General features: G+C 41.5%; 1 protein-coding gene across 1 annotated transcript; it reads left to right on the top strand.

Annotated features, from left to right (window-relative positions):
- Positions 1-9951: 9951 nt before the first annotated feature.
- On the top strand, positions 9952-11387 carry LOC147634334 (uncharacterized). The gene is made up of 2 exons (XM_086805661.1): positions 9952-11095; positions 11184-11387. Exons 1-2 carry the CDS (start codon positions 10067-10069, stop codon positions 11385-11387), a joined length of 1233 nt encoding a protein of 410 aa, XP_086661787.1. The 5' UTR covers positions 9952-10066.
- Positions 11388-12557: the final 1170 nt, after the last annotated feature.

The raw sequence follows: 12557 nt of genomic DNA, 5'->3' as shown, positions 1-12557 counted from the left end.
TGAAGCTTCACTGATTTGTTAATTAGCAAGAAGCCACATGAGCAAAGGTGGATTATCCCACATAAGCTAGCAAAGCCAATGTTGTACTCACCTATTTAAAAGGGGACCATTTTCAAACAATGAACATATCACTTGCATTTATCTCAAGTCTCTTTATGTATCTAAGCTAATTCATCTTGTACTTGACTGTATCTTAATTAGCACACACTCATGATAAGTTTTCTGTATTTTTATCCACCATAGATTAGTGTTGTCATTAATATAGGATTAGTTTTTAATTAGATAAATGTCTTGTCATTAGGACAGCTTGATCCATGATTCTTAACATGGTATCAAAGCTAGGTTTAGCTCTCCTAGTTTAGGTTCAGCTCATTAGAAAATGATTAGGTTTAGGAGAATTAACATTTCTTTCATTCTTCATGCATCATTAAGAAGAGATTAGGAGGTCACTAGGGGACTCCATGCAATATTAGGGGTTCTTCTCATTCAATTAGGGTCTCACACATTGAGATTAGAGAGTTTCCTTTTAAGTGCTTTCTATTTAGGATTTGCAGTTTTCCTAATCTTTAGTGGAGCATTAGTGGAGAGAAGTGCAAGAAGAGAACCAAATAGCATTGAAGCTTGCTAGTGAGTGGGCCTCTCCTAGTAGGTGCACAACAGTAGAGAGAGGAGGTCAGACACGCCTCTGCAAACAACCCATTCACGAGATTCTAAGAAAAAATGCTACCATCGAGCACACTATAAGAGCAGCTTGGAATTGGTAAGAAGCTTCAATCCATTGCAGAGACCATCAAGGAGCTCTCCATAGGCAATAATAGCAAGGAACTCTAGTGGTAGTGGGCGACATAAAAGCAGCCGGCAGCAGCAAGCAACAATTACATCACCAGCAGGGCACTCGCAACACAACAACGACTACAGTGGTCATGGCAATGTCATCTATGTTAAGCACACTGTGAACGATAGAAAGAGAGTAAGAAATGGGTAGAGCTTAAGCAAAACAACAGTGAGATCATAGCAGGGCACAACTACCACAACATCTCGACCAACTCCACAAGCATGCACCACTGAGAAGAGCAACAAGAAGGCTGATTCCAATGTGTAGCAAAAGAAGGTGAGCACTCTAAAGCTCAGCAATAATAGTAGGCACGCATGACGATCTGTATCCTTAGTGGGGGTGTCACAATCAGTAGGTCATGGATCGCTTTTTCGTAATCGGTTCTTCACACCAGGTCATCACCGTTACTCTAAGATAATGTGTTAAAGATCAACCTTATAAAACATAAGATTGAGTGTAAACTAGCTTAAATAAGCCCTTGTTCACAATGGCAAAGAAATCATCTTCCTTAGGGCATGGATAAGGGCAACATATTATATGGAATATGCATGGTTTTTATGTGCTTCATTAACACGGGCTACACCATCAAGACCTACATTGGCATTGGCATTCTCAACATCATCAAGCACATTTTTTCCAACACTAAAAAATTCACAAAAGATATGTGTTATTGACCATGAGTCAAAAATGGTTTGTAAAAGCGGCCAAATGAGCACGCTAATGTATGTGTGTGAAAAAGAAGTGCATAACCATTGTAAAATGCTACACCAAATGAGTATGTGAGCATATAAGTCTATAATCAATGAAAAGGTACATACACATCTAGCCTTAGCATGCCTATAGCACAAGTGCATGAGATGACCATAGCACATAGCATGGCATCCACATAGAATGCATCAAAGACACATAAAGAGCCACACCAAAGGAGCTATCAAAGAGCCAAGAGTCAAGCTAAAGAGCAAAGACCAAGAGCCAAGAAGCATCCAACGATGCAAAGAAGGACACAACATCAACATAAAGCATGAAGGAAGCAACAAGGAATCTTCATTAGGCAAAAGCAAGAAGATCTCAAGCAAGCAACACCACTGAGTAACAAAGAAGCTACCAACCACTACCCTAACCTAATCAATGCGTATGTAAGCCACCACAAATGAGTAGGCAATTCTATGTGTTTGTAAGCACGCTTTATCTCACTTAAGAGTAGCCAAAGAGCACCTACAGGAAGTGATGCAAATGTAAACACTCCTGACCACCTGAGAGTAGCTAATCAAGCACCTAGGGGGAGATGTTGCATGTCTAAGTCCAAACATCAATCCACGTACTTCATTTTGGACTACTCATATTCACTCCCTAACTCTTCCTTGTGCTCACCACATTTCTCAACACGCACAAATCAAAGATGAGCTTCGACGAATAGAGGAAGCATTAGAGGCTAAAGAGAGCACATTGAAGGAGCATGAAGAATCAATTATAAGCCTTAAAAAGGAATTGAACAAGTAAAGGAGGGTAGAAACAAAAATTATTTTGACAATCCTTGGAGCAAAACCATGTCATCCAAAAGATCCCTAAGGGCAAAGATTTCTAGCTCTAGCACAACTCCAAGAGCAACCAACAAGCAAGTGTATTGACTACTGATCTATAAAATGTTTTGAATTCTAAAATTAATGTGTTGATGTCCACAGATGATGTGTTTCCCACACCGGCGACACCTCCCTAACCCCATTAGCCTCTTTGTAGATCAATAGTTGAGACAACATCTTCTTCCTCCAATTCAACATATCTATTTTATCCACCCATCCATTCCCACCAAGCATTTCATGGACACCCTCCATATGTATCCTAGGATCCATCTCTAGCCAATGGCCATGCTCTTTTTACACAAAACCCTTTTTTTGGAAGAGCTTACCAATATCTACAACTTACTTCACCATCTCAAACCTTAAGAGTTGGTGTGTTGCATACTAGTGCACTCCATAGACCCTTATGAAGGTGACTTATTAGGAGATCCATAAGCCTCCCCAATGCTACTAAAGTCTTTTATCAATTGGAATATCCTCAAAGATGCTCTCACATGGCTTTGCAAGCTAGTATCTAGTCATGGCTACACAAGCATCTAGAATAACACACTAGACACTACCAACATAAATGTATTATCACCCTTCATTCTACAGTGACTTAACAAATTGGAATATAGATAAAGCATGGGAAATAATTCTTTGATGAATCTCATGTAATCTATGGGCCAAGGTTGAAAAAAAATATGAATTTTCCATAGGCCAATTATTATGTCACATAGTAGGCCAAAGAAACTATATGGCCAAATGGATGAGGAGTAACCTCAAGGGCATATCACTACCTTACGCTCTAATGGCTGCTTCAAACCCACCAACGCCCACTACTTCTTCACTCGACACTTCTCTTTCCTAAATATTTCCTTAGCCTTCTCACCTATTCATGCACCTCTTTCCTTGGTCTCATCAACCCCCTCTATCCCTTTGCACATCACCACACTTGAAAGTTGTTAAATAATTTAGAAATAACTACTATAGATATCTTTAACAACAATGCATTAGATCTAGATTTCCCACTTGAAGAGGAACTAGCACACAAAGAAAAAGAAATCCTTCACAGTACTATCCATAGGGATGTAAAAAGAAATCCTTGGCACTACTATTCATCACAGGGATGCAAAAATCAAACCTTTTAATAGGCCACTTATCTAGCAAGGCTTGGTTTTTTATACAAAGATGTTATGGACATATTGACACATAGTCTTTCAATGCGTGTACTATAAGAGGTAAACAAGGTTTTTAACTGGCACACAATCTTTCAATGCATGTCAATGGGTTTTCTAACTAACTTGAGCTCATAATACCTCTATTGTAGTAGATCTTCATCAAATTTAGTGAGGTGGTGTGTTGAGGATACATCTACGTGTCTGGTGCATTTGTCATGTACACCTTGCGACCACCACCAAGAATGGAAAATATAAAAACAAGGTTACAATTTATACTTCACTAATGTCTCACATGTAAGAAACCCAGTTGAGCTCAAACCCCCAATAGGGTCATACAACATAATATACTCATTTATGCACAACATATGCTCATTTTTGTTAAGGTACCAATTAGATCGCGGCTTGAGATGGATTGAACAACTAGTGGTGAAGTTTTGTACCATACTTATACACCATAGCTATGCAAAGAGAGAGCAAGAAAATGATGAATGCCAAGAAGGCATATAAAACAGATAGTACTACCGTGTTCATGTTAATCTAAAAGGTGCCTAATAATATAGAAGGTAGATGTCTGATGTGTTGGTACAAATGGTTGTAAACACACAAGTATCCGGTGCCATATGCATGTGCATATGTGGTGTGAATATACTTTCAACACTCCCCCCATCTAAAACCGAAGTGGTTTTAGATCCATGTGTGTGTGTGTGTGTGTGTGTATGCATGTGTTAATAATGTTTTCTTGGATCAAAGGGGGCTGATCTATATGCAAAATGTTTTCTTGGATCAAAGGGGGTCGATCTAAAACCGAAGTGGTTTTAGATCCATGTGTGTGTGTGTGTGTGTGTGTGTGTGTGTATGCATGTGTTAATAATGTTTTCTTGGATCAAAGGGGGCCGATCTATATGCAAAATGAGAGATGATGTATAAGTTGTGGAAAACGTGAGCATCATCTTCTTCTTAGCACACAGCTGTTGTGTGTGGCAGCGATGATGCTTGTTGCGGTAGCACGATCAAGTTGATGAAGAGTAGAGAACACCAAAGATTCCCCCCATTTGTGGTGGTGGAGAGTGAAGAATGGAATGCCATAAGGGGTGCACCAAGAGCGATTGTTACTCATCCGGTCGGCTCTTAGGAGGTCTTTTTAATTTGCCGAGGAATGCAAATGCGAAAGACGAGGGTAAACGGTCGAAGATGGACCGAAACCAATAGAAACCAAGAAGGTTCTCCTGAGAACCCCCAAAAAAAACAGAAGATATGAGCACCAAGGGATTTGGAATGGTGGAGATTTGTACCTTTGAGTTGGTAGGGGATTTTTAGGTTCATGAGTTTGTCGAAGCCACTAAATGCCTAGGAGCACACAAGAGTGCTCTAAGAGCTATAGAGAGGAAAGAAGCTTCTATATTTCGTGGAAAAGTGCCTGCCAGAACCTGATGAGGGGTTATTATAGCTAAAGTAACAAAGAAGGGACGTGTGGTTCTCGATTTCAACTCAATTGGAGAGGTTTGATGGCTTGGGTAGCCAAGGAAGAAAGGATGGATACATGGGGTGGGTACAAAGAGGCTTAATATGCAGATTGGAGCAGCACCAGCTAGCAACCCACTTGCGGGACCATACAACCGATGATACAAGTTGTAAGAGCCTTATGTGAACAAGGAAACCTTGACAGAAGGCATGTACAAGCCCACGATGTTGGGGCATGATGGGAGGGGGTGGGCAACCTGCTTGTTGGGATGAGCATATAGAATCGTGTTGGGTGTATGTTGATCGAGGATCCTCCATTGAAGGAAGAGGCAGGGCCTCAGAGTTCGCATCTATTTTGAGGGCCCTACCTCAAGCCTTGCTAGCAAACCCCAGGAAACCATTGGCCTTGCCAGCAACTGCATTGCATAATACACCTCAATCACGCCATGAAGTGGCCCAGAGAGGAATTCTTAGGGTACCATAAATGCCCTTACCACCCCCAAAACTTCCACCACAACCCCCATTACCTTGAATCACCCATGTTCGTCGGTTAACCTTGACTGAAATCTTCAAATAGGGTGATGAGGGGGAAGCTATTGAAGGGATCACCTTCAAGCACCTTGAATCGAATAGTCCACCCTTCCAGATTTTAAGCCACTATGTGATGGAGGGAGACCGCATATCTAGCCACCCTAAACCCAGTAAGGCACCTCATTAAAAAGGCACCCCCCTATCAATTGATTGCAGGAAAACTCTACAAGCAGGGGAAGGACATAATTGTAAGACGTTGTGTCCGTGAAGACGAGTATGTCTTCCTTTTAGAACAGGCCCACTCCGCCTATGCAGGCAAAAACTTTCCAGTAGATATCACTGCTTGTTGCAAAGTCCTCACAGAGTAGCAGGGCTATGCCAGACGCAAAAGAATATGTCAAACACCCTATGATGAACGAGTGGAAATCCCACCCTTTAAGGATAGTATGCCTGTGAACCCTATTATGTCCTTACAACCATTTGAAAAATGGGGCATTGATTTCATAGGACCCATTAGTCTAGTGGCTTGATACACTCAAGCTCAATACATTATAACGACCACCCGTAAGGCTGACACAAGATCCATTGCTAAGTTCCTTTATGAATTAGTGATGATCACTCGCTTTGGATGCCCTCTTGAGATCGTGAGTGACAATGGCACACACTTTGTTAATCAAGTCATACAACTCTTGTTACGAGAATTTATAGTCACACACATAAAATCTTCCCCTTACTATCCCCAAGCTAATGGCCAAGCCGAGAGCACAAATAAAGTCCTTTGTGCCATCCTGACATAAATAGTTGAGGCTAGCTGCAATGATTAGGAACAGAAATTACCCGCTGCACTCTGGGCATATTGTACATCCTACAGGACAACCACAAATGTGACACCCTTCAATTTAACCTATGGTACTAAAATGTCATGCCTATGGAGTTCCTGGTATCTAGCTTGAGAATTGCATTAGAGGAAAAACTCATTGGTAATGTCCTCGATTGTCACCTGTTTGAGCTTGACGAAATGTGCCTCCTCGTTGTATATAGCATGATTGTAGAAAAACAAAGGTATAAACATTGGTTTGATGACCAACTCTACAAGCAAGGGAAGGACATAATTGTAAGATGCTGTGTCCGTGAAAGATGAGTATGTCTTCCTTTTAGAACATGCCCACTCCGCATGTGCAGGCGAACACTTTCCAGCAGACATCACTGCTTGCAAAGTCCTCACAACAAGGCTATGTGGCAGACGCAACAGAATATGTTAAACACCCTACGATGAATGCCAACGAATGGAAATCCCACGCTTTCATAGGACCCATTAGTCCAGTGGCTTGATACACTCAAGCTCAGTACATTATAATGGCCATGGACTATTTCAGTAAATGGGTCGAAGCCAAGGCAACCCGAAGGGCTGACACAAGATCCATTGCTAAGTTCCTTTATGAATCAGTATGATCACTTGCTTTGGATGCCCTCTTAGGATTGTGAGTGACAATGGCACACACTTTGTTAATCAAGTGATACAATTCTTATTACAAGAATTTCTAGTCACGCGCATAAAATATTTCCCTTACTATCCCCAAGCCAATGGCCAAGCCGAGAGCAAAAATAAAGTCCTTTGTGCCATCCTGACCAAAACAGTTGAGGCTAGCCACAATGATTGGGAACAGAAATTACCCGCCGTAATCATTGAGGCTAGCCGCAATGATTGGGAACAGAAATTACTCACTGCACTCTGGGCATATTGTACATCAGGTACAGGACAACCACAGATGTGACACTCTTCAATTTAACCTATGGTACTGAAATGTCATGCCTATGGAGTTCCTGGTACCCAGCTTGAGAATAGAGGAAAAAGTCATAGGTAATGTCCTCGGCTGTCACATATTTGAGCTTGACGAAATGCGCCTCCTTGTTGTATACAACATGATTGTAGAAAAACTGAGGCATAAACATTGGTTTGACAACCAACTCAAAGACAAAAAAAATGAACGAGGGCGACACGGTCCTCCTCTACAGCACAAAAAACCACAAAAGAGACCCAAATTCAGAGGCTTAGGACCTTTCTTGGTCATTCAGATAACCCCGCAAGGCGGAGTGTGAATAGAAACGCTCGACGGCGTTGAGATGGTGGGATACTTCAATGGTAGGAAATTGAAACGCTACTATGGCCCACTCAATGAAACCACACTAAGGGCCATTCATGCCAAAAAACAATGAAAAAATAGCATGAAGAGATGAAAGAAACAGCCCAACAGGAAGCCAAAGAGTAGCAAGCAAAACTTCAGGGCAAAAACATCATGGTCAACATGGCCTAAGTAGTAGACCTCGAAGAAGAAGACTGGGAAGTGAAACCCGCTTGGTTGTGGTTAGGAATGACCACCCTGAAAAGTTTCACCCAAAAATTGGCTCTTGTTGATATCAAAACCTAATGTCCTACGACACATGTCTCTCCCTTAGGAGGTCCTCATTACAAAACACCCTAGCCACAGTCACTACAATCGCCTCACAATCGGTTCAGTGTTTAGGTATAATTACAACTTGGCAATAACCCCTTGGAAGGGAAGTTTTATGTGATGCCTACATGAACCATGAGTGAAGAAATTCTTCTAGGGTGTGTAGATGGATGGGAGACAACTGTTACCAAATCGATTCAGATGAAAGGATTGCCACCTTGCAACAATTGGCCTTTTTGGCCTTTGGCCAAGTTACTGTCCTAATGAACAGATGAAGAACCCTTGCCCTCCGACAATCCACCCCAAGTTGATAACCCCACTCCTCTAACCCCTATCACTCCTCTCTCTGACCGATATAGAACCATGCCGCTTAAGAAGAAGCCTCTTCCCCTTGTGAATAACCAATTACCTCGCACACCCTCATCAACACCCAACTTCGCTGCTCGAACCTACCTAAAAAATGCCACCACTTCTGCTAACCCCATTCACAAGACTAACCCTACCAACAAGCCTACCCACCCCAGGAACACCTTCGGCCCCGAGCCACACAAGGTAGGAACTCTTGCCCTTGGGTATCAAAGAAGCTCCTTGCAGCCCAAGGATATTATAAAGGTGCTATAACTATGTGGATCCCCCGCCGAGCCACCTCCCAAACTCACATACTGGCAAAACCAGCTCCTCATACCTCTTGACAGCCCCCAATTCAACAACCACAAACCCACAAGGTACAAGAAAACCGCCAGGAAAAATGCTCCCCAAGGCCAAACCATCATCAACCACAGCCTTGGCCTTGCCCAACGACTACTTACACGTGGATCCTGAATCCTCTACTCCAAGCTCAGAACTTCTATGAAGGCAATCAAAAAATTTGGGTCCCCTGACAACCAAGGTACACCATTCTGACCCTAGTTATCCCAAAGTTACCCACTCTTCAATGGAAGCCCAAGATAGCCTCCACCACTACCACCACTACTGCACGGGACAAAGGGAGAGAAAACTTTCAAGAAGTCCCCTTGACCATCCAACTCGCAGTCCAATGTCCCCAAGAGTGATATGCCCTTGACGTCTCCCGCCCTTCCCTGCGGACCTGTTCTTCATGTTGACTGCATTGCAAGAGAAGGTGCTAGACCTGCTGCATTTCACCATCTCCTTTCACCAGGAGGTGAGGAGATGAAGCGCTGTTGTAGAGAAATTTGTTGTATTATTTATTTATTTTTTTGTGTAGTTAGTGCAGACGGTTACCAGATGAGCCTGAAAAGGCAATGATAGTTCCTTCTGTTCTCCAATGGTGCTTGTTAAGCAATAGGGTTGAGTTGCTATAGTCCACAGTGGTGACTCTAGTGTGAGCGATGATGATCAGGCATGGTTAAAACCTGCACTAAGAGATATTCGATTCGATGCTTGCAAAAATGTTCATGGCATATGGCGTGCAGCCAGGAGCTTTTAGGAAAAGCAATCGAACACCATTTCCATTCTTGTTGTGTACTACTGCTTTTCTAAATAGCTGTAATGGCCAATGATTCCCCCCCCTCTCTCTCTCCCTCTCTCTCTCTCTCTCTCTCTCTCTCTCTCTCTCTCGTTTCTCTAACTCTTGTTTTTGTGCAGGCTACTCTTACACTTGCAAGTGGAGTTCCCTTCATTTCACCAAGTAAGGCTGTGCTCTGTCATCTCTTTGGTTGAAGGTGTTTGATTACATTGCTTTAAGGTGTTTAAGGGGTGTGTGTGTGTGTGTGTGAGAGAGAGAGAGAGAGAGAGAGAGAGAGGGGAGAGAGCCTTCAAAGAATGCCGGGGTTCTATGCATTGATTGTATGCCGCCCATTTGAGTATATATTGTAAATGCTATTTGTACCGCCCAAGTTTTGAAGCCTATAATATATATAGATATATATATATATATATATATGAATATTTATAAGCCAGCTGATATTGTTTGATCTACGAGCACTAAGGTGGAGCACTAAGTATGTCGAGATATTTTTTTATCGAACAATAGAAAGAATGAGCCAAGGGATGCACTAAGGGAGACCTCCACATTAGATTCACATAAGTATGCAGGAGCTCATGCTTTTCATTTATGTGTTAAAAAAATCTAAGGTTTTTACTAGGATTTCTGGTCTCTGTGTGTGTAGAATGGACACTAGGATCCACCTTCAATATCCACCGCTGGGTCCTTTCAATGCTAATCATCTACAATGGACCGATAAAAAGTGTGAAAAGTCTATATATGGATATGTTCGAGTAGCCTATTTTCACTGGGATCGCTTAACAGATTTTTTAAAAGGAGAAGAGTCTCTTACAGATGCAGAAACAAATTTTAGGCGGCAATCCGTGCGAAGGCATGAAAAGGGTAGCTTAAAGCAACCAACTCTTGATAGCTACTTAGAGGAGACTTTGTTTTGGTGTGCTTATGGTCCTAAAGATATGCGTGGAAAGGAGATCATGGTTCCTCGCAATGAAAAGACACCAAAGACAGGGAAAGGAAGCCGTCCAGGTTGTGTAAAAGGCACTCGCATGTGTGGTTGTCAATGTCATTTCTTTGTAAAAAGATTGTATCTATTAGAAGATGTAGCTTGCATTCGCTATATTCAAATGCATCATGTTGATGAGAATGATGAGCTTTGTCACAAAGAAGGCATCAAGGCAACTTTGGGCCACAACCTATCCTTTGCACCATGGCTCTCTTTGGAAATAAAATCATGGGTCTTTGAAATGCTTTGCAAACGTTACACTCCAATGCAAGTGCATGAGGCACATATTCAAGTTGTTCACAAAAAAAAAGTAAACAATCCTAGCTATACATTGTCACGAGATGATTTCCTATCACTTAGAGATATCTTAAATATTGCTAGGAAGCATGCAAGTAGTACTCATGAGCTACATTCTAGTGATGCCCAAAGTGTTCGCATGTGGACACAACAACACTCTCAAGATGTCTTCTACTATGCGGAGATGGATGCTACAAACAATAAGCCATTTGTGCTAGGTATTCAAACACATTGGCAACTTGAGAAGCTCAACACACATGGCAACAATGGGGTCATATCAATGGATTCAACGTTTGGAACAAACTTTTACAAGGTACGCATGTAGTATATATGTACTTTTTTTATGCTACTTTATATGTAGAAATGTTAAGATTCTATCTCATTGAATATTTTTTGTTTAGTTCCAACTCTACACTGTGCTAGTATTTGATAACTATCAAAATGGAGTCCCAGTTGCGTGGATCATAACATCAAGCTCTGATACGGACACTATTGTCCAATGGATTACAAGTCTTCGCAATAAAATACTTGACTACAACAAATCATGGGATCCAAATGCCTTTCTTGTTGATGATGCAACCGCCAAGATAAATGCCATCAGGTAAATCATGTGCATGTCCACATTATTGCTCACAAAGTATTATCTCTTTCTCTTTGTCAAACTAGCTAAACTTTTATTTCTGATTTATTGCAATCTTGAAAATAGGGTGGTATTCAACATACCAATTTATTTATGTTTATGGCACGTTCGTCGAAGTTGGTTGAAGCACTTAGTGAAGAAGGTACAAGATTGGAAAGTTAGAGCTATCATGTTTAGACGCCTAGGTGCAATCATGAACATGCGTGTCCAAGGGGGAGCTTCGGGAGGCCATTGCCATAGACAATATAAAAGATAGTGTATTGAAGTTCTTGGCCGACTTTTCACATGAGGAGGCCTTTATTGAATATTTCCGTACTTATTGGGTTTCAAAAGTTGGTAAGTTCAACCTTCTAAGCTTAAGAAGTTAAAAGTTTGATTGAAGCTTTAATACATCATTGGAACCTAACGTACTTTTTATGCATTAGTACTCACCTGGGCCTTATCTTTTTGTAGAGATGTGGGCAAGAAGCTTGAGGATGCTTCCGCATGCAAATCAAGATACAAATGGAGCTATCGAGTCATATCATGCTACTTTAAAGTCTCGTTTCTTATGTGGCAAGAAGTACATATGGGGACGTAGAATTGATTGGCTTTTGCACAAACTTATGACGACATGTTTGTCATATTTTTGGTATATAGATGAGGCAAAGAAGGGTGGCTTTGTCATAAATAAAGCCATAAAAAGATTGATTGAGCATTCATTGGAAAGAGCTCAGAGCATCCCAAATGGAGATGTACTATTTTTTAATGAAGGCACAAGGGTTATGGCAAAGGTAAAAAGTCAATCCTCGGGCGCCAAGATCCATTACATTGTGTATAATGCCGATTGTGATTGGGGTTGTTGTAATTGTGGATGGGCAATGAAGGGCAATATGTGTAAGCACCAAGTAAAGGTCATGCTACTAAAGGGTTTTAATTTAAATACTATCATTGGTAGGTGTTTGGAGTTGTATGACAATGGCCATGACACATGTATTGGCTCAAATTGTATTTCTGTCATGGAGGAGACTCATAGCATTGGGAATGTAGACCATTCTCAACAAGGTACTCAAGAGCCAAATGCGAAGAAGCCTAATGCGACAGATTGCTATGAGCGCATTGTACACATGGTGGAAGGAAAACCAAGCTTACAAGC

This window comes from Cibotium barometz, chromosome 11, assembly GCF_041138505.1.
Source record: "Cibotium barometz isolate CiBa-2024 chromosome 11, ASM4113850v1, whole genome shotgun sequence".
Lineage (NCBI taxonomy): Eukaryota > Viridiplantae > Streptophyta > Polypodiopsida > Cyatheales > Cibotiaceae > Cibotium > Cibotium barometz.
Note: the sequence above shows the minus strand (reverse complement) of the source record. Positions and strands in the feature narration are given on the sequence as shown.